This window comes from Urocitellus parryii, chromosome 1 (genome assembly GCF_045843805.1).
Source record: "Urocitellus parryii isolate mUroPar1 chromosome 1, mUroPar1.hap1, whole genome shotgun sequence".
Classification (NCBI taxonomy): domain Eukaryota; kingdom Metazoa; phylum Chordata; class Mammalia; order Rodentia; family Sciuridae; genus Urocitellus; species Urocitellus parryii.
Genome location: NC_135531.1, coordinates 122,671,919 through 122,695,662, shown reverse-complemented (window position 1 = coordinate 122,695,662; position 23,744 = coordinate 122,671,919). Strand labels below are relative to the sequence as shown.

General features: G+C 36.9%; 1 protein-coding gene across 7 annotated transcripts in view; it reads left to right on the top strand.

The window, feature by feature from the left end:
* The window catches only part of Kcnn2 (potassium calcium-activated channel subfamily N member 2), a 424,434-nt gene that overhangs the window by 387,318 nt on the left and 13,372 nt on the right, over positions 1 to 23,744 (top strand). For all 7 annotated transcript variants that reach the window (XM_077796938.1, XM_026414667.2, XM_077796931.1 and 4 more), the window contains 2 exons: positions 9,393 to 9,534; positions 19,799 to 19,909. In XM_077796938.1, coding sequence (XP_077653064.1) covers positions 9,393 to 9,534; positions 19,799 to 19,909 — 253 coding nt within the window. The remainder of the gene's footprint in view (positions 1 to 9,392; positions 9,535 to 19,798; positions 19,910 to 23,744) is intronic.

The window sequence follows — 23,744 nt, the reverse complement described above, 5'->3', positions numbered from 1 at the left end:
ATCCACTGATGGCCTCTACCCTAAGTGTGAATGAATGAAACTCTCATTAGCCAAGGTTAACACAAGGAAAGGAATCAGACATTTTGTAGAACCCTGCCCCACCACACACAGGGAGAGAGGGAGCTAGAGGAAAAAAGAATGTGTCTTCTTTTTTTCTAAATCAAAAGAGAAGATTAAAAGAATTCCAAGGTTTTTGCAAAGTCAAGAGAGCAAAATAAAAGGAAAAGAATTCACTTTAGATTAACAAAGAGTTACATAATTTATGAAAATTCAAACCAGCTCAGACCTAAATTAAAGTTGGGCTTTAGAGGTAACATTATGCTGTCTATCTCTGCTGCTTTTCCCTGGTAACTTACTGTTACTAACAAAAGGCTATATCAGCATCCTCAAGATCCTAAAGCCAAGTGCATATTTCTTGATTCAGTGATGAGCAGAGAAGTGGAAATACCAGGAGGAAATTGAGAAAGTCCTGCAGATTGGGAAAGTTCTTGTTCTCTAGTTTGAAGGACTTTGAGTAAGCTATTTCCTTCTGGGTTGGTTATATACATAAGATTATAGCATTCACATTTAGAGCACCTTCACTCAGGTTTTTATTAAAGCTTTTTGGAATTACTGGATTTTCCATTTTAATTTTGTTTATTTTTTGTTTTATTTTAATTTTGAACCAAGGATTGAACCCAGGAGTACTTAACCACTGAGCCAGCATTTTTTTTTTTTTTTTTGAGTCAGGTTCTTGCTAAGTTATGGCCTTGCTAAGTTCCTGAGGCTGGCTTTGAACTTGAGATCCTCCTGCTTCAGCCTCCTGAGCCACTGGAATTACAGCCATGTGTCACCACATCTGGCACATTTGGTTTTAATTTAAACTAGTTTCAGGCATCATTTTTATTAGATGCTCATGTCATTAGTTTCAATATGTTACATATATTTTTCTCACAATATCCTGACATCCGTTTTACATTTATTACAACTTGAGTATTACCTTATTATTCCTTGCAATCAATTTTCTCCTTATTAGATTTTTAAGCTTCTTGTGAATGCCTACCATTTCTTATTATCTACGTATTCTCATTGCCTCAAAATGTTCCTTTATATAGGCAAATATTCCACATGTTATTGAATGAGTAGTGTTGTCTAAATCTGCTTAATGTTAGTAATGAAGCTGAAATTCTATGTCCACCCAGTTGCAGACTCAGAGATGTGAGAAGAGAATAAATTATGTTTTTCCAAATCATAATTATGTACATATACTGTCGATTTAAAGTAAAAGCAAATAAAATATCATTAAATGAACTAAAATCTGTAAGCATAAAAAGAAGTCCAAAAAAGGCACATATGGGATGGTACATATGCAACATATTAGATGAGAAGTTACTTCTAAAATAAAGCTAACTGATGATTTTTGAAACTTGATAGCACATTGAAATCACCTGGGAAACATTTTTTTTTTTTAATCCCTACATCATTAACCCACCGTAGAGTTCTTGCTTAATTGGTTACAGGCAGGACTATGGATGACATTGTTATAGCTATAGGTGAGCATCTTTGATACAGAGAAGTGGCAAGTAAGAGATTTATACTATTTCTCCTTTCTGAGTCATTGGCACTCAGTACTTTTCTCCTCTGAACTCACATATGTGCCTTCTTTGAACAACTTTTTATGCTTATAGGTTTTCATTGAGTCACTTATTTTATTTGCTTTTACTTTAAATCAAAACTATATGCATATAGTTATGATTTGAAAAGAGATCAATTGTACTCTTTTTCCATCTCAGGTCTGCAACTGGGTGGACATGGAATTTCAGCGTCATTACTGACATTAAGCAGATTTAGGCAGTGCCACTTGGTGTAGTGCCAAAGGGCTGCCTGGTGTGGTGATGCTTCACCATGGGATGAGAGTCATAGGTGTACCTCCTTCCCTGGGGGAGTTACCCTGTCTCAGGCAAGGTTACCACATAGAAAAACAACTACACCTGTGGGCAAGCCAAGCAAAGAGAGGACCTGAGTGAGGTTCATCTGTTCAGTTTTCCTTCCATATTCTCCATCCCTCCCGTCTACAAAATTAGGAGATATTGATTGCCTCTGCTTCCCGATCCTCAACACCCATCCTAGTTAAATAATGTTAGAAGTTATTATCTTAATATTTAGCTCTGCTCTATTTTCCCTCTTTGAAACTTTTTAAATATCCTCTCCATATTCCTGATATTTAAAATTTGACATCGATTCATCCTGGTTTGGGTCTTTTTTTTTTTTTTTTTTGTCACGATTACCAGGATCTCAAACAGGGGATTATAATGTATAACTCTGCCAAAATTCAAGGTAGCTATTACATAAACTAAATATGTTTTTACCCTAGTTAATTTTATTTTGCAGTTTTCTTTTATTTATTTTTTTTTTAAAGAGAGAGTGAGAGGGGGGGAGAGAGAGAGAGAGAGAGAGAGAGAGAGAATTTTTAATATTTATTTTTTAGTTCTCGGCGGACACAACATCTTTGTTGGTATGTGGTGCTGAGGATCGAACCCGGGCCGCACGCATGCCAGGCGAGCGCGCTACCGCTTGAGCCACATCCCCAGCCCCTTTTTTTTTTTTTTGAGAGAGAGAGAGAATGAAGTTTAATATTTATTTTTTTTTAAGTTATCGGCAGACACAACATCTTTGTTTGATGTGGTGCTGAGGATCAAACCTGGGCCACACGCATGCCAGGCGAGCGCGCTACTGCTTGAGCCACATCCCCTGCTCAAGGTCTTTTCTTATTCCATGTGCAGATTCTCTGAGAATCTTCCCTTTAGAGAAGACACCTGCTTTCCAGTTTTCCTGTCAAAGAAATCAAAGAATATTTTCATTTTATTCCTTCCACTTTCTATATTCTCCTTCTGGAAAGACAGTTGCTGGAGTCCTCTGTGTTGATTCTCTGAAAACATATCTTCTCCTTTTTTCCCTTCTCTTTATCTTTTTGTTCTACTTCCTGGGAGATTTCTGATGACTTATAATCTCATTGTATTATGGTTATGTTTTCACTGATAGTTTGAGCTTTACTCCAGTTCCCCCCTCCCCCAGCCCCATCCTGTTTTCTGGATGTGGCATTTTCCCTTAGACCTTTCATGATATAGCTTTCAAAGTTCAGATGACACCCCATCACTATGCATATCTCAAGTTTTTTTCTATTTCCACCCTCCTCTCTTTCCTTCTTTCTTTCCTATTTATGGTCTCTATTTTTTCCTATTGGAATCAAAAATGTGTGCCAGTCCTTTGTTGTTCTTTCATATCCAAGAGTGGTAAATTGGAAGCCAGTTGGAACCTCTGTATGGAGAGAAGGGCTAGCTTAATATCTGGTAAAACTCAATGGGGAGCAAAAGCTGAGATTTTTGTTAGGGTATCCTTGATAATGCATAATCCTTATTAATGCAAAATTGTGTTTCCTCTGAAGCTATTCAGAATATTCTTTCTCTGAATTAACAAGTTCTCTAATATAGAGTCAGAGATGGTATCATGGAAAAAAATGTAAGATTGCTGCTGCTTAGTTTAGAAATCTGAACTCAAATCCCCTGCTTTCAGCCTCAAACATCTCTTCTGCCCTTATCCTGCATCTCCAACCCATCTCCAGAGAATTAGCCTTCTGTCTCTTGTTACATGTCTGGCAATACTAGGGAAGACCTGAGGATCCATTATTCCACATACTTGGGCTTTAATCTGTCCTCGTTTTCAACCTCGAACCTAATTTTTCCATCATGTAATGCATGGCTTCTACAATGAAACTTCCAGGGGTTCTTTATCAATCTGTGCCTTCTATTGGGGAGTTATTTCAGCCATTTATATTTAATGCAATTATACATTATGGGGTCCTCTTGCTCTCTGCTTCATTTGTCTCTTCTGTCTTTTGTTCTTGTCTTCCCTTCAATTTCTTGTATTTCTTCTATTTTAAGTTTTACCAGACATTTAAAATATATGATAATATCTTTTATTGTATTATCAGTTATTATTTTTTGATGTCTTAATTTAATGGCTCTTTAGGGTTTATAGCATGCCTATACACTTAGGCATACTTTGCCTAAGTTAACACAGTCTTATTTTCACTTGATATTATACCATTTGCTATTCAAGTGTACTGTATCACATTATGTATATTATTTCCACTTCTCCAGTTTGGGGTAGTTTTACATACAAGTCCTTCAATCCTTGGATGAATAACAAAGGACACCCCTCTGCAGATCTATAGTGCGTGCTGTCCCCTCCGGGATTATTCTTCTCTACTTTTTGGCCTATGAATTCTTGGCCTCCTTGGATTCCCAGATCTATCCTTCAACACAGGGAGACTTCTGAGTTTCACCTGGTTTGGTTTACTAAGCTGCATTGTGTATATTCTCTTTAGGCATTAACCTGGAACAATGATGTGGCTCACTTTAGTTTACCATCTCTTGGGAATAATTGCCCTCTGTTGCTAGATGATCAATATCTTATTAAATATTATTCCAAATGTTTTCTCTATTACTTAAAGTTGTTTCAAGAGAAGGTATAATCTAGTCCCCTATTGCTCCATGTTGGATGAAAGCAAGATGCACTGTCATTCATGTAAATATGTGTTTCCCATTCTCCAATGTCTCCTTTCCTTTCCCTTTGTTGCTGTAGTTTTATACTTCTTAAAAGTATCTTAGTACAATTATACTGACATTTCAGGAGAGAGAGAGATGGATTTGGGAAGGAATTGATAGTGGATTGCTCACATGCATTTAAATAGCCATAATACTTTTAACTATATAATTAAGGATGAAATTTGAGACCAGAGTTGACTTTTGAAATAAGACATTTTGCCATTTCTAGTGTTAATAATAAGTTTAATAAAGAAGTATTAATGAACAAAGTTTGTCACCTCCCCTATTGAAATGTTCTCTACAACTGTAAAAATATAAATTGAACACAGATCTTAGGATATACATGACAAATGCAATTCATGTTGACTGATGGACAAGAGTCATTTTTATCTGCTTTTTGTATTACTATACATAGATCCTGAAGCACGTGGCCTAGGGAAAAATCAGATCAAGAATACATTTCACATTGTCATGCTAATTAGTTTAATGAACACTAGCTCCCTCTAATATTTTTCTAAACACTGTGTGATGATACAACATTGAATAAGGCACAAGCTTTGTCTTCAAATTCTTCATAATTTTGATCCTCAGTGCGTGTTTGATGATCAAACTATATATTACATATCTTATGACACAAATTAGCATTCACTGAACAGTGCTATAGCTATCTGCAGGGTGCTCTGGGGATACAAGGAATGGACAGGCCTAGAGTACCATGCTGACCGGAATCTATGTGCAGTCTGGAAAAGGGGGACCCAAGTAAGATTTAGGGCTAGAAAGACAGGAAAAGGTGCTTTGAGGCAGAAGGAAATGCATGTTCAGGGGAGATCTGTGAAAGAGACCAGCATGATTGCCAGCCATCATGCTGGGGGCTGCAGAGGGGAGGCAAGAGTGCAGGGCAGAGCATGCACAGGGAAAGAGACAGTGACTGCCTTAGAAAGATAACCCCTGCGAACTTCCATAAATGTTGTATTTAACATTAAGTTGGCATATTTGTGATCTAAAAAAACAGTGCTAGACCCACAGTCAGCAGTGAATGGAGAAATGAATAAGGAATAGAAACTAAGAAAAGAAACATTTTCCTTTTTTAAAACGTTAAAGCTGATCTTACAATCTTGGTTGCTTTTTTTTTTTCCCTGTGCCAAGGATTGAACCAGGGTTGCTTTACCACTGAGCCAATCTCCAGTCCTTTTTTTTTTCTTCTTTCTTCTGAAACAAGGTCTTGCTAAGGCACTTAGAGACTCATGAAGTTGCTGAGATTGGCCTCAAACTTGTGATCCTCCTGCCTTAGCCTCCAGAGTCACTGGGATTACAGGTGTATGCCACCATACCTGGCTTTGATCTCACGATTTTTCCAAAGCATTGAGTTTTGGAAAACAGTTCAACTAGTCTTCTGCTGAAACCCCAAAGTCTTTATTTTAAAAGCGTGCCACATGAATTATTTCTTCATGTCCTTCTCAAAACAGTTCTCCTTGTAGAGAAGGTTAGAATTGTCTCAGTAATTCTGTGGCATGAACTTCTACTATGAGAAATGTTTAGAAAGTTCTTTGTGTACATATTGTAGAATCACATTGGTCATGACAACATGTACACTCAGAAAAATGAGAAATTATATCCCATCTTTGTATGATATATCAAAGTGCATAAATACCTTATACTGTTATGTATAATTAAAACAAATAAAAAATTAAATAAAAAAGAAAGTTCTTTAACCTTAAATTGCACGTGTTAATCATTCACAAGGGTGTGAAACGGGCATTATCTCAAAACCCGGGGATGTGCTAAGCAATAATGTCATCATGTTGATAAGTCTAATATTTCTTTCTGAATCCCCAAGAAAGAAATCAGGTAAATATCCTAATAGTATCTAAATTGGTTCTGACTTACCTCATCTTAACTATTCACAACAAAGTATGTCTGAAGGTAACATAAACATTAGTATGAGATGCTATTTTTCCATTTTGAGCAATTTTTCCAAGAGGCTTATTATTTCATAAGTTTAAAAAGGATAATTTACCATGGAATTATCCTGTATATAGCCATAAAATACCAACTCCTAGAAATATATTTGTGTCTAATTAGGCCCTTCAGTGTGGGATCACAGTTTGTGAAGCACTGTAACGTGCTTAGCATATCATAAATATTGACTGAATGAAACAGTGAAAGAATACTTCAGAGCATTTGGCTAAGAGCCAAATGAGGATGGGAGAGATTTACTTGTACCTTGAAGATGTGTATTTATTCAAGATGAACAACTGAAGAAGAGTTAGTTTGCTGAAGGTTCCAGTGAAAGTGTTGCATGGAATTTTCATTCCAAGGATGAGATTTCTTTGCAGGCCTACTTAGGAAGCCATCCTCTAGAGACCTTGGTTTGTAGTATGAGAATGAGGCTTCCTCTTTGTTGTTAGTGACTCTACCTAAGGAAAACCACGTGCCTATCAGGTTGTAGTGTTCTGGTCACTCCCAGCAGCAGTGTGAAAATAACTCCAAATAAATATTTCTCTCAACACATTTGTACGTGTTGAGAGAATCTAAGGACAGTTTGTCGATAAATGGAGGGTAAGAATGTAGCTGTTTCAGCCTAAGATTGTCCATGTGGTAAAACGTGACCTGTTAAAGGGAAAAATGAGCCAGGCGCTGAGCACCTAGTGAGTACTCAATAAATATGATGTATGTGTACATAATAGGTCTCAGGGAATGAGCTCTCTTAGGTATATCAGCTCTGTCTGTTAATTGTGCCTTGTTTAAAAGAAACTTTATTTCACAATCAAAAAGAGAACAGGAAATGAACTCTGTTGCCTCCCCTCTCCTGTCCAACCCATCTCAATGCTAGGGTAACGCAGTCCCTGTTTAAAGCCACACATGGTAAGGAATCTTTATTTGAGAGTCCCCATAACAGCATTCAAAGCTTGCTTCTAAGGATCTTGTTTTGAAGCATAGAAGTCCACAGAAGCTTCTTAGCTCATGTTACAGCTAAGCATAGCACCAGTAGCATCAGCTCACCGAGATGTGCACATTATACAGAAAAGATACTCGGGAAGTGCATTTGCCTATCCTGCTGGGATGCTATGAATACATTGTGGCCTCCTTGTGGGCATCTCCTCCCAGACATTCTGGGAAAAAGGGTACTCTGAAACTAGGTCAACATGGCTGTTCTTTAGAATAGTTGAGGTGTCTACCCTCCTGCCTCCAGAAACTTGCAGAACGTTCCTCAGTAAGGGCTGGTTGCCTGTTCATGCACAGTTTTTATTTTAGGATACACAGTGGTTGCCCTCTCTCCACTAGCACCAGCTGGGAGCTTCTCTTTCTCTAGTCCAGAGTAACAGGAAACAGCATTTCTTAGCTTCTCTCTTCCCTCTGTGGAAGAAGGAAAAAGTGGAAAGTGATCAGCATGTGTCTTCTTTGTATCCAAGTCAGAGAGTAAGATCCACTGATATCATGGAAGAAGGCTTATACTTCATGAACCTCGTGTACTTTGGGTTATGGAAGCAGGAGCATAAGATGAAAAATGGGTGTAGAGAGATTGCCATGCCCAGTGAAATTGTAGATGGGATCATTCCTAAGGCACTGGCCAGAAACAGCTTCCTTGCTACCTCAATCCTGGCAGCAGAGACATATTTGAGTCAAAAAGCAGAACTGAATGAATAAAGCCAGGGAAAATGAGTACCAACCAATTTTTGTAGAGCAAGGAAAGTAAATCCTTTCAGGTGGTGTCTGAGAGAGGGGAAGGAAGGGTTTTTCTTAGGAGGAGGTGACTGAAGAGCAAGAAATCCCCTCTCGTGACTTAAGTTTGGGGTCTGATTGTTGTGGAAATCAAAGAGGGTTTGCAGGGGCCCATGACTACAGATAATGTGCAGCCAGAAAAGATTCTTCCAGAGCCACCACTTTCATGGCCTGTCTTGTTGTATGTACATATGATGGACAGCAGTGTCTACATGATGGGCATAAGGTTTGATGATGTGATTTCAAGCAAAGTGTGATGTTTGTTTCTTATATAATACAAACCTTTTTCTTCATCAGAAAAACTTGATGCCTCAAAGAAGAGTCAGGATAAATTGTATCCCTCTCTCTCCCTTTTTTCCCCACTATAAATTCTTGTGCGCCGCTGGTAACACAATAACTTCTATTTGGCTCTGTTTGTGGGGGAGGGGCTATATGATCAGAGATTCAGTTTCTGTCTTCAAGGATGGCAGTGAAGAAGGACCTCCTGGTGGATGGACATTTACCATATAGTATTGTAATAAAGGGGAACACTGGATACTGAGGGAGCACAGAAGAGAGGTTGGGAAAGGAATAGCCAGAAAAGTCGTCTCTATAATAATAGAGAATTTATAATAATAAACCTGTATTTATTTTGTAGGCCGATGAGGAGTTGGCCTCTGTCAGGGAAATCAAGGTAGCAAAGGGATCAGCATGGTGCCCTTTGCTACTAAGGTGTGGTGTGAGATTGGGCAATTGCATTTTGCCACGTGGGTCTGGCACATCAGCTAGGCCTCCAGGAGAAATGAGATGTTGGCAAAGGCCAGAGGAGGGTATAAAGATTAATGTGCATATATCATGTTACACTGGTAAGAAAAACAGTTTTTGTATTTTGTAATTTTTCTTTCAGATTATTTTTAAAGGTGAAGCACTTTCTGATGTTTTTCAGATTGCTTAGATGGAACCTCAATTTTATTTATATTACCAGCTTTGAAAATTTCTAAATAGAGTAGTTTGTACAAGATACAGTGACTTCATTGAATTGAGTCAAATTGTCCTTGGCTATAGATGAATTATAAAGAACTGATTTTGTTTGCTATGTTTCAGGTACCATGATCAGCAGGATGTTACTAGCAACTTCCTTGGAGCTATGTGGTTGATATCAATAACTTTTCTCTCCATTGGTTATGGTGACATGGTACCCAACACATACTGTGGAAAAGGAGTCTGTTTGCTTACTGGAATTATGGTAAGTATGTTTTTATTTCGTGTCTCCTTCATTTACACTCAAGAAGAACCTTCAACCATTTAGTCCATGTACTTAAGTCATCGTGAGCTACTCTTTTTCCAAACAGCAGGAAATATGTATATTTAAATCAGATTTGTGTTGGAAGGGAGAGAACGTCAGTAGATTCCATCTTAATTCTTCTCATGGACTTCTGTTGAAGATAGAGCTGTTAGATTGCTCTGTGGGTTGAGCACTGAACTGATGAACAAACTTATCTTTAACCTTTGGCTTCAGAGTAGGCAGTTTCTTTAGTCTGGGTTCCGCCATTTCCTACCAGCTGTGTGAACTGACCTTTACTCATCTGTAAAATGTGGACCACGATAACTATCTTTGGATGCATTGAAGGGTTAGGAATTATATAATTATAATATTTATTATTTTAACAAATATTGTTGAGTGACAGGCACTGGTCTAGGGACCTATACTGGGAATACTGCAAAAGAAAATGAACTGTCCCTGACCTGCTTTCATAGAGCTCAAAGGGGAAGCCCTATATTTTAAAAAATAATTGACAAATAATTGTTATTTACACATGTGACAAGTATCCGAAGAAGAAAATCCTGAACTGTTTAGGAGACTGGGGGACAAGGATGGGGTCTTAACAAGTCAGGTCTCTATAACAGGTGAGGAAGGCTCGGTGCTGATAGTAAGGATCATGCCCTTGTTCTTCTGGGATGCCTACCAAACTCTGGCCATTCTCCACCCTCACACACTGTCAGTTAACCACAGCTGCTTTGCTCTGTTAGTTTCAGGTACATGAAATGGGAGCTAGCAGGTTGTTATTATAAATGTGTGTGAGCGTCCGTAGATATTTAAGCTACAGGTAGTTTCAAATGAGCAGTGCATTATTTTCACCAATCTAGGTTTCTCTTTGTTTCTCATCTCCTTTTAAAGTTTGGTTTCATCAAGGAGTCACTGGTTGATGCTTGTTTGGGTTCTACCTACATTAAAATATGAAGCAGAACTATGAGCTCCCTAGGGTGGAAATGACCAGAATTCCTAAATTTTGTCACCCCTGTTCACCACCTGTGCTGTGTCCATCCACTGGTAAGCAAGAGAGAGCAAGAGGATCATTGGAAGTGTCTAGTGTGGAGGGCACACCCTCACAGCACCTTCTCGGGAAGAGTGTTCCAAGAGTTGATAGCCGGCTGGAAGGGTCGAGTACCCATGACACGGGTAGATTGGCAACAGGGATAAGGGAGCAAGTTGTGAAAATAAAAATCCAGGACCAATATTAAAGTCACCTGTAGTAACAAGATGACCATTTCAAGTCCCAGTTGTGAAAAATATAACTTAGGGGCATAATTTAATATTTTCATCTTATAAAAGAAAACAGTGGTTTTGTAAATTATAGTGAAATTTAATTTGTTTTCATTATACCTGGTATGCTCCATTTGATGCTTACTCTTGTATTACTTCCCCATTTTTTCTCAAATACTGGTATTTTATTATATAGAACAACACTTTGGGAAACAAAATGTGCATAGCTATATTTTGGGAAGGCCCTATAACAAACCCATAGGGGACATGAATAGTGCTATTAAAAAAAAAAATGGTAATAGTACTTCTTAGAAAGGACCGCTAAGGAAGTTTTTTCTAACAAGATGTACCCACTTTTATTCTTGAATCAGATATGTCTGAGGATTCAAGCAAATGGGCTTATTCACTTTGGGATCAACACCAAATTTGTGATTAATCTTGCCTGGATATAGTACCTTGTGATCCTTTTTTCTTTCCTCAATATTTCTTTGTCCCTAAAGACTCAAGAATGGTTCCTTCAAAGTCTCATCCTACAGCAAAAATCTTTTGTTTACCTCCTTGAACTGCTTCCTTGCTTAGGTTCACTATTTATCTTTACTTTTAAAAATAGGAATCATAAACATTCTTTATTATATGTAATGAAATTTACAGGAACTTTCTTTCTGTTTTCGAGGCCTATAGTAAAAGTGTCCATTTCTTCTCCCTCATAAAGAATGGACTTATTTCTTAAGTGACCTGATCAAAAGTGGTTTACTTGCATACACAGAAAGCTACTAGTCTTTGAGTAATCTAGTTGAAACGTATGTAGAGTTGGATTGTGTATCTATTTCCCTGCACACAGCAAATCCCTATGGAGTTAGGCTACTGGGCAGTCTTCTAGGATGAGCTTCTGAGAGTTGATTATGTCTTGCATAAATTCCCTAGGAATTGAGAGGGATGCATGGAAGTCTGCTAGACACTAGTATGGAGAATGTTGGATGACAATATAGATTCCTAAAAGAAGGCATTTTTTTCCCATAGTACTTATAGAAGTTTCCTGAATATTTGAAATGTGATTCTGTTTTTTCAGACAAATGTACTTTGCCTTTGTTTTCTTTTCATTTTAGGAAGTATAAATTCACTTTTGCATTATCTTAAGCCAGAAATGACTTGTTCTTACTTCAGTGTTTATTTTCCTGTTCTCCTTGGACATTTGCAGTGCATATTTAAGTCAAATACATATTGTCAGACTTCCCTTGAGTCATCTGTCTCTCTCCCCATTCTCAGCTCTGGCCTTTAATAAACTGTGAAAAAGGAATATAATTTATGACATTTCTGAGAGCACAGGGGCATCTCCAAATCATCTTGTATATTATCTCTGAAGTACTATGCTTTTTATGCTTTCATGTTTGAATTTTCTTTTTCTGCATTTATCTTTTTATGTGGTTTTTTTGTTTTGAAGTACAGTTAACTAAATACTGACACCTATAAGATTTCCCATTTCAAAAATGTACAGAAAAGGAAATTAGCAATGCCTGCTTTCTTCAGAAAGCTAATTGAAATTGATGAATAATTGCATGTCATCATCTTAGATCTTCACATTTCATTGGTTAAAATTCAAAATTAGACTGTAAAAGTTTTTAAATAGCTAAATTTTTGTCATGGGCCATATTTCTGAGCCAGGGACATTAGATTAAGATTAATGTGTCCTGGGCAGAAATATATTGTGAAATATATTGTTAAACCATGAGGAGAAATGGTTTTCTATAATATTTCTGGGAGGAAAAAATATCGCATTATCAAAAATAGCCTCTCATTATCTTGGATTCACAATTTCAGACAATCACAGTTTCCTTACAATGTTTAGATTGTATTTACAATGTTATTCACAGATGATTTGAAACTACTAAAATTGGGGGAGCTTGGTTATTGAAATACTGTAATAGGAATTCAAATGTTGGGACTGGGAGTGAAGCTCATTGGTAGAGCGCTTGCCTAGCAGCATTTGCAAAGCCCTGGGTTCAGCCCCCAGCACTGAAAAAAAAAAAAAAATCAAATGAAATGTGATAGATCAAACAAGTAGAAATTTCCTTTTTCCAGGATTTACTTAGGAATTAGAGCTTAAGGGACAGAGATCTCTTCCTGTCTCCTGTATATTATTTTAAAAACACACAATCAAGGAATTGCCCAATAGGAAGAAAAAAAATCACTCATTACCCTTCAAGAGAAAACAATTCAGGTTGCAATTACATTTTCTCCTACCCTTCCTCTATTGGAGAAAGGACTGAGAATTTCCTGATGTGGGTGTCTCATAACCAGTGGGATGAATACTAAATGGCTTCCTTTTTTTTGTTGAAGGCAGTAAGCAAATAACATTGCTAGGTCATATGTGCTAGTTTCTCAGTATATCCAATTTTACAATAGAGAAGGTAAATGTTTTATTTAGCATCTATCCAATCTGCCATTCTGTATCTTTACAAATATAACACATTCTGAAAGCTATGTATCTTTTCTTTCTTATGAACATGGATGATTATTTCAGGAATGGAACCTCCTTGGTAAGGACTTCTTACCTCGTATTATAAATTGCAAAGTCATTCATGTGTAACTTTTGGTTTTCTATTTCTGTAAATTATGGCAACTTTTTTGTTGGTTCTTTTGAGTTTGAATTAGTAATTTTTTGGGCATGATTGTCTTTAAATATGGAGTAATCTCTGTTCCTGAGGATGCAGGTTATTATCTGATAGGCAGTTCTCTAATGATGATCTGTAAACCCCTAGACTTTGCCAAAGCAGCACAAGTGAGGTCAGTTCAAAGACATTTCTTCTCTCCTACTAGTAATTCTGTATAAACAAAAGCAAAGTATAAAGGTTTCCCAGTTTATAACAATTTGAGAATCACATAAATTTAAAAATTTTTATTAAGGAAGTAAAAAGTCAACTCCAGACAGAAACCTTGTCTTTTCCTTAAAAACAGTTGATGATAATTTCATCAGCAGCAAATCTGCCCTTGTTGAGGAATCTTGGCCTCACGTTGTACAGAGATTCAGTCAGTTATTGGTTAGTAGCTTTCCTCCTGAAGGTTAGTTGCGCTGAGCCCTTAGTCCAGAACCAGCAATGAATTAGCTAAAAGTCATAAGGAGAAATGACAGTAAATTAAAGAGGGCTAAACCTAAGGTATCACTTTCTATTTGAAGGTTTTGTCTCCTGCCTCTAGACAGAGAAGTACTAAGAGTGCTCTTATGTGAATGACAAAAATACTGCAGGATCACTTTTTCCCATGTTGTATCATTTTACATAGGGTATTTGATATCAAATAATTTTAAAGAGGCCTTATATTTGGTTTGTTTGCTTTGGGGTTCTTTCTGGTGTTTCATTGAATCTCCTCAAATAAAGGCCCACAGAGGAGAGTATATCTTTAAATTCTTAGAATAGTTTTCTATTTTGTGCAACACTGCAGGTGGGATGGATGAGTAGAAGTCAGTATCCCCCACCTGTGTGTTATTGGGACCTCCTTTCAGAAGAAATACAACAGCTGCTTTCTTCCAGGTTCAGACATGCATAGCTAGAAGTGGTTGTGACCCTCTAGTGCTTAGCTCAATGACTCCACAGTTCCATCTCCTTTTTCTAAGCCATCAGCACTTTTAGTTAGCAGAGCTGCCCTTCCTGTCTCTAAAGTACCTGCAGTCACATTGGCACCATTTCCAATAATGAGATTTAAACCCAGGATGACTCATTGTTGATGACCAGTCTTATGCAGTACTTCCTTCTTTCCAGCCCCCAAAGTACAACAATGAGCTGAACCAGCAAATCACCCTCATGAAGACTTGGGTTTTGCAGGTCCCTGGCCTTCAGTCAAACACCACACACTTCCTCCCTTCTTCCTTAGGATGAGGACATTTGAAATTGACCTCTGCCTGGCTGGGAATGTGGCTCAGGCGGTAGCGTGCTCGTCTGGCATGCGTGCGGCCCGGGTTCGATCCCCAGCACCACATACCAACAAAGATGTTGTGTCCGCCGAGAACTAAGAAATAAATATTAAAATTTCTCTCTCTCTCAAAAAAAAAAATTAAAAAAAAAAAAAATTGACCTCTGCCCTCCAGGAGCAAATAGTAGTTTTTATTTGAAGGGACTCAAGGAAGGACATTTCTGATAGAGGCAATTGTTTTTATGACCAAAAGAAACCTTGCAGAACTCCAATGGGAGGTAATACTAAAGTTGAGTGTTTTATAGAATTCTATTTGCCAGAATTGACTGTTTTACATATTTTTATGAAAGTATAATTATTTATGTTAGACAAGTACAATAAAAATGTATTTATGGTTCTAGGATATTGAGTCAGTCAACCCCTGGGACAGAAAAATAGGTAGTGTTTTGAAATACTCATCCTCCTTTTGGAGGATGAACTGATATGTAAAAATAAAAATTAATAAAACAGCTTTAAGATTAATTTTCAAGTATAAAGCATAACACTCAATTCTTAACTATTTTTTATAAATTTTAATTCTCTCATAGTCTATTTAGTCTAAGAAGTTGACTATTGAACTACAGTTTGAACTTTTAGGAGCTGTGATACAAACAACAGAAAGATAATTTAGGTTGAATATTTTGAAAATTATTTTTTATCAGAGCCCTTCTCTCTGGTAGTTAGAATTCTGAAATTTCAAAAGGTTACAAATTTCCTTATTCTTTGAATCTGTATAAGGAAATAATCAAGACGTTTCCCCAGGGGCCTGGGTTGTGGCCCAGTAGTAGAGCACTTGCCTTGCTCATGTGAGGTACTGGGTTTCATCCTCAGCACCAGATAAGAATAAACAAACAAAATAAAGGTATTGTGTCCATCTACAACTAAAAATAATTAAAAGAAAAAACTTTCCCCAGCATACTGTTGAAGAAATTTTTATCTTTTGTAAGTTTATATTCTTAAGGTATTAAAGCTTGATTCTAAAATGTTCCTTCAAAATGATTCTTGGAAGTAGTTGCAGGATCCATATAACTATGTCACCATTGGATTTTTCAAACATTAAGAGATAAATGATCTTAAGGATAAATAGGCCACTTCTTTTTCATTCTAGGCATCAACATGGTGTGCAGTTTCTGTGCTCTTACCATAGAGAAACAGACATCTTAATTTGGCAGCATCTGGAACTCTCCAGGTGTTGGAGTTGAACCAGAACTTATGCTGTCATCTGTCTGACCTCACTTAGGGTCACGAATAGTACCAATACTTGTTATCAGTTACCTTTCTTAAAGCAAGGTATTGCCCCTTCTTTTAACATCTACCTTGTTGGAAGGAAAGATGATAAATGAAGGAAACCCTAAACCTTTGCTTTGCGTATTCTGGCTACATAAACACTTCCCTTCACGTGATTTTTAGGTGCCCAAGCATCTTAAAGTGGCAGGTTAGTGATTTGCTTTTAGTCTTCCTTAAGAACACAAATGAACTGGGAGAAAAGTTGCCAGGATATATTTTCTAACTTTGGTGAAAGGAATATGACTCATCTTACTAAAGGCATACAGGGCTCTTCATTCCAAAGAGTAACATATGTTAGTCCCAACTGTTTCTACATGGATTGTGGTGGTGACAAGCTTGGGAGAAAATGTTGTAAAAGCCTGCTTACTTTCATTCTTATTCACTTGCTGAAACAGAATGATCCTGGAAATAGATGCTGAGTGGACAATAACATTATGCCATTACTGAAATGACTGTAACCACTAATGTGTTGGCAGGAATTTACCTTGAACCTAGAAAGCTTTTGGAAGTAAGCCAGTTTCATTTTGCATAACTCTAAAGGTTCCTTTTTTGAGACATAATTCTATACATATCAAATCCTCTTATGATATATTAAGAACCTAGAGAGATGTAAGTCTATGATTTCCTTAATTAAAGTAAGGCTTAAAGATAAGGAGCGAAGGGCTTTGCATTTGAACAGAAAGAGGTTTCTAAGTGTCTCTGGAGGCACAACTTTTAAAGGGGTACAGTTAGGATAATGGAGTGAAATAGGTAGGCAATCGTTTTAACAATTACTAAATTGTTGGACTTGCTTTCATCTCCCATTTGCACCAAAGGTAATCATTTTAATGCATAAGTCGTCTGGTGGGTGAGAGAAGACTCAGCAAGGGAAGAACAGAGCCCAAGAATAAACACAAAATCAAATTCCAAAGGCTCTTGGTACCAGTGATTTTCCACTCCTGTTAGGACTTTGGTTTCTTTCCAGAAGGATCTCAGAAGTGGATACCTGCCAGGGGAGAACAATATTCAACTTCTTGTGCCAACTGCCCTCTCATAGCTGTCTCTCTAGCAGTTAGGAGCCCCCTCAGGTTTTTACAATCTCTGCTGCACTGAGAAATGTCTGGGAGCATGCCTCAACAGGTGATGATCCTGCATTTGTCAAAGAAATGCTGCCCCCTACAGTAAGTGAGCATGGTGGCCACTGAGTCATGTACCACGACTAGATTTTGGTACATGTTTAAAAATAACCTCGCTTTTATTGTCTGCCCAGAGCACAGAATATTAGGATAACTATCACACACCCTACCTTTATTTTCCCCATTTTGAATGTCTTCATAAGTAAAATACCCACTAAGAACTTCATTCTCTTCTTTGAATACTGTTTGTAGAGATATCCTCCTTCATCTAAAGCAGTTACTCTATGTTGGAATCACTTAAAAAAATACAGATGTCTGGGTTTTATCCCTGAAGATTAGGATTTATTCACTGTGCACATACTCTCGGCCATAGGATTCTTACAAATACTCCAAGTGACTCTAGTTCACAAAGTTGAGAACAATTGATTTAAAGGTTGCGACAGTTAACTAACCTATTTCTCAATGTTTAAATATTTATATTTTAAGATTTTATCAGATAAAGTAAATTTGAATGTTGTTTTGAAATACAGTGCCTCATGATGCATCCTGGATATGGAAATTTATCCATAAATAAGAAAATGTATTATAAATATCATGAAATAGTTAAGAAATCAAGGCTAATAACTGGATAACTACTAACTCTGCGTTAGTTGTCTTATCTCTAAAATCACAAGGTTAAACAGATAATTTCTAAATACCTCTAGCCTCTTTCTTTGATCATATGATTAGTAGCATTTCATTTCTGAGGATACAGATTTTTTCATACAAGATGGAAAGAGAAGAGATATTCAAATACAAATGAAAATATCATATAACTTATTATACATTAAAAGTATATGTAAAATGGGGCTGGGGATGTGGCTCAAGCGGTAGCACGCTCGCCTGGCATGCATGCGGCCCAGGTTCGATCCTCAGCACCACATACCAACAAAGATGTTGTGTCCACAGAGAACTGAAAAATAAATATTAAAAAAAATTCTCTCTCTCCCCTCTCTCTCTTTAAAAAAAAAGTATATGTAAAATATGATTTATGAAGAAAGATAGTTTTTCTAGGTTGAATTTTAACAAAGATATGTAAAGGTTAAGTTAAAGCATAAATGGTTGTCACTTTTTAAGAAAACTTTTAAGTGTATAATTACATTCTTACATAAATAATGTGTTGATTATAAAAGATATGAGCTCCAGAAAACAAAATAAGTATCACAACTACTTAGAGGTAACCTCTTTGAAGGTGGGCTTCTTTCTTTCCAGTTTTTTCTGTCTCCGGTGTGGATTGTCTTTTTTAAAAAACAAAACCAGTAGCGTATTGTATGTATGATTTTCAAACTTGCCTTTTAGACATTAAATGTTTTAGAAATAAAAATTTAACACAGTCATCATTGTGTTTATGGGTAGGCTATAAGTTCATGTAGCCATTTCTCAAAACTGGATATTTAGAATGTTGACCACTGCATTGTGAAGGCACAGAGTTGATATGTGAACTAGTGATTATTATTATTATTATTATTATTATTATTATTATTATTAGATATAATGGTAATTGGGAAAGCCAGGTTATCTTTGGGAATTTGAGACTCTTACCTAGATGCCTTTCTACCCTTTTGGCCAACATAAAGTGGCCAAATATTAAAAACCAGTTTAAAGAGATTTGAATCTATTGAAAGATCCCTCAATATTGAAACATGCTACTAACACTTCTCCCCTGCACACTCCTGCCTGTGCCCTTTATTCTGTGTCCACTGAGACTGGCTTGGCACTCTCGACTGCTCTGTTGTCTTCTCAGGGTTAAGATTCTGTCTGGAGGGATGACTTCCCAGGCCTCTGAGGTAGCCCCTCCGTTGGCCGGGCCAAGAGTGAGTGGTCAGATGGCGGTGCCTCCATGATCTTTACCTTACCTCTGACCCTCACAACAAGTTCTCCTTGACTTTAGAAAGGCAGGGCTATAACCTGTGGGGTACCATGCAGTGTCATGCCTCTTTCCTCAAGAGATCAGCTAAATGGCCTATAATTCGAAAAGGAACACTGATGATTTTTTTTTTTTCTGAAATGAAGGTGAATCATGCTATTCCTGGTACTAGTTAAACCTCCAAAATATTAGGATGGTTATCCCTTACCTGCATGACTTCATATATCTCCATTGTCCAGGTTCAGACCACTGACACTTTAGCAGTCTGAGGTTATGTGCACGCTGAGATCATCTGTCTCTTTCCTTCCTGCTATACTACAGTTGATTGGCCGCAAGCCTGCAGGTCTCATCTTGGGAGATGATTATGGAGCATTTTTCTTTAAGGAAAAATCTATTTCTACTCCATGCATTTATGCTAACTTAACTCATTATTGTTATTATTAAGGATATAATGGATTTACTATATTTTTTAAAAAGAAATCTGAAATTGTAGCCAGTTTCCTTTTTGGCCATTAATTTCATCTGGTAGAGGTGAACTGGGTTTTTAACCCTCCATTTAAAGCCTTTTAACTTCCATTCATTAACCACATTTTTCTGATACTTACAGAAGACACCAAAGAATATGTTGAGGAACTTAATACATTTGCTACAAAACATTTTCCAATGTGGCTGAGGCTGTAGTAACTCTTCTGGGTTTTCTTCTTGTTTTCAGGGTGCGGGTTGCACAGCCCTGGTGGTAGCTGTAGTGGCAAGAAAGCTAGAACTTACCAAAGCAGAAAAGCACGTGCACAATTTCATGATGGATACTCAGCTGACGAAAAGAGTAAGTTATCACCCACCTATCCTTCCAGGAAATATTACCACACCGATTCAGTGTTGGGAAATATGGCTTTTGACATCTGAGGTTGAAATGACATGGTTTGAAAGTTGAGGCATTTCTGGAAATCAATTCCATTTGTTCACATTTTAGAATGACCTCTTTTTAAGTCAAGTGCGAATTTCTTTCCTCCACACAACGGCCTTATGAGAGAGGTACTATTACTCTCTCTCTGATTACATCAAGTTAGAAAGCTTTGTGGGGGGGACACTTTATTAAGAAAGGCCAAGAATTTACTCTAATAATCACATGAAACATCAAAGTCAAAAATAAAATTATTTTATAGTAGTCATCATTGCCTAAAGTGGAAAACAACTGTCATTGAAAGAACAAAATTCATTGTCATTTTGTAACTTTATCCATAAAGGAATCAATAGCTTTTTCAAACACAGTTCCAACTTTCAGGGTTTCACTCATGCTCAATTTTAGTTGTAGATATAAAAGGAATCTTTGTTTAACTGAGCACAAGGCAGTTACCTGTTGTCCCAGCTACTGGAGAGGCTGAGGCAAGAGGATTACTTAAGCTCAGGAACTGGAGGCCAACCTGGCCAACCCATCTCAAATTTTTAAGAAGTGGTCTTGTTTCATTTGGTAAATATTTTCTAGTAGAGCAGTCATTTTCATGCAAATACTCATTTATACAGTTTACATTTGTGATATGGAAACATGAATTCCAATTGCTTTGCTAATGCTAAGTCTTACCTTTCAGACACTAGTGTGACTTTATTGTAGTAGGTTCACATTTGCACTCAACAATCAAAGTCTCTAAATTGCAGATGCTGTAGTTTCAGTTTAGACTTACCACTTCAGATTGTATTCCCACCCCATGATTTCCTCTCATTTTCTTCCAATTTCTCATTCCTTTCTCAAAATTCATGAACATTTATAAAATACCTGGAAGGAGAGAGGTAAATGAGGGGCTGAATAGAGGACGAAAGAGATTATTAGTCCACATCCAATCCAAATTTCATCATGTGCTTGGACCATAGGGTTCTGTACTACATGTTGCATAAGAGTCATAAGTTTTTCCATATCCAAAGAACACTTCACTGAAGTACCTGTGTACTCCATAAAATTGTTATTATAAAGGTTATGCATTTTCTCAAAAATTAATGCCACATTTAAGATATTAGGCAGAAAAATACCTAAAACACCATATAGCCCATTCATTTATCCTGTAAATCTTCTCAACAAAAACTATCCTATGCATTTTGTATGTTTATCAGCACATCTGGCATTAACTAGATGCCAGTAGCACTGCCTCTAACCTCTGACCTTCCTAAAGGGACAAAAGCACTTATAGTTAAGAACTGTCACCTCAACTTGTTATTCCCCAAGGCTCTGAAATCTTAAAAGAGGATACTGGGACAAAATTTCTGAACAAATATTCTTTAAATCCAATGAATTTATTATAACTTTTCTCCTTTGTAATACTACATATTCAGTGGTCAAAATATACTGTGTACAAAATATGGTTGGGGTTCTGTGTTCACTGCCAACGTTGAAGAGCTAAGATATTATATTCTAGGAGTCAGAGAATTAATGCAATTGGGCTTTTCTTCATGTTGCTCGTGGGCCTCCTCTAAAGGATTATGGATCCAGGATATAAATTACCTTCCTTTAGGTTTTAATGAACAAACTCCTTTCTACAAACTGACCAGTTTTCTGATGTTACAGTGTTTTGTTGTAAGTTCTGGTATACTTTAGATAAACTTCTTTAATGTTGCATGGAGTGTCAGATGTCAGATTGCCTGTAGATAGCTTTTTCAGCAAGAGGTACTATTCTAATTTCAAACCTCACATTCTTTCAAACTTCTATTATCTCATTACTTTTTTTTTTTTTTTTTAACCAGGGATAGAATCCAGAGGCACTTAACCACTGAGCCACATCCTCAGTCCTTCTTATATTTTATTTAGAGACAAGGTCTCACTAAGTTGCCGAGGCTGGCTTGGAACTCATAATCCTCCTGCCTCAGCCTCCTGAGCCCCTGGGATTACAAGCATGTGCCACCGTGCCTGGCATCTCATTGCTTCTTAAGAGTGAAGCAGCAATTCTTAGTACTCAAGTCTCTCTAGCAAGCAGGCTTGCTGACAGATCAATTTTTATAGACAAGATGTCAATAAGTATAAATGTTGAAATAGCACTGAAATAAAAGATAAATTTCTGGTTTATGACACTCAACACAATATATGAAAAAGCCCTTTTACAGTCCTCTCCGTTCTTTTATACTAAGTCATCAACTTAATGAGTATCATTTACTTGGAACTCAATTCTATTTGGTTATTTATGTAAATTCTAAACAGACCCATTTATTTTAACTTTCTGAATAAAAATTCTAATATTGAATGATAATTTATGAATGATTTCTGAGGAACATCCAATTGTAAATAAGGACTGGCAAACCACTTATAGTTTACAAAGAGGTTAAAAATACAAATATTCCCTAAAATAATATTTTTTCATAATTGAACAGGCTAATAGTAATAGATATTCTGAAATCTGAATGTAATGCTATAAAGAAAATATATGAATATTAAAATAATAGTTACTTTCCCAGGAACAAATGTAACTGTTCAATTCACTAAGGGCACACACAGGAAGGCTTGAAAAATTTCCATGAAAAATTATTCACTGTACACAAATTTTCAAGGGAACAATTTTATAAAGAAATCATTTCTCTGTATGACACGAACCATGTAAAACACTACATTTGAAGGTAAAACACACTATTCATTATGCACCAGCCTTTAGGGAGATGGTGTATTTCTGAAAATTTACATGACACTTTATAATTCAAAAATGGTCAAGAAGGGGCTGAGATTGCAGCTCAGTAGTAGAGCGCTTGCCTTGCATGCATGAGGCATTGTGTTTGATCCTCAGCACCACATAAAAATAAGTAAATAAAATGTTGTGTCCATCTACTAATTTTTTTTAAATGGCCAAGAGGTACATAAACCCAGATTAATCTAAATATTTCACATGAAAGCATGATTCCAAAAATTTGTCACCTCATTTAGAAAGACAGGACAAGCTACTGAGTAAAGTTTATCACTTTACAGATGCAGCGCTCACCATGCTGTATCTTTATATTATTATTACTACTCATTCAGGTATGAACCAAAGAGGAAATCTTGGAATTTTAGTCCCAACAGAATATCTTCTGTTGAAAAGAAACTTGAAAACAAGTTGAGAATGCTGACATAATTTTTAAAGTTGCTGGATGACCCATAGTAACAAGATAACTATGCATAATAATATCCTCCGAGGATGTTTCCAATCTTGTTAAGAAGAATCATAAGATCCATAATACAAACACTATGAGAGTTACATCCTGTTGTTCCCTGGGTGTCTCTTAGCAAATTCTCCACTACTTACTCTATGCAGCTTTTCTACTATCCTTGGTTTTGCAGCCCAATGGGTTGAAAAAGCAAGGAGCAGATCCTTGGGCTCTGCCTGTTCCACAGTGACAGCGTTCCCTTAGGCTCCAGGTACCTGCTCCTAAGGAGAACTGAGACAGGGGAGGGGAGCAAATAACAGAGGGCAGATGGCACCCGGTGTACTGCCTTCCAACTTGCAAAGAGTGCAAGTCTTATGTGGAAAAGGCCTCTGAGGAGAGAGGCAGGAGAAAGAAAAATAAACAGAAAACTTTTTTTTTTTTTGGGGGGGGGGGGTTGACCAGAAACCATCTTAAGAAATGTTCTATTTTTATTTTTTTTTTCTTTTTTTTTAATTGGTTGTTCAAAACATTACAAAGCTCTTGACATATCATATTTCATACAT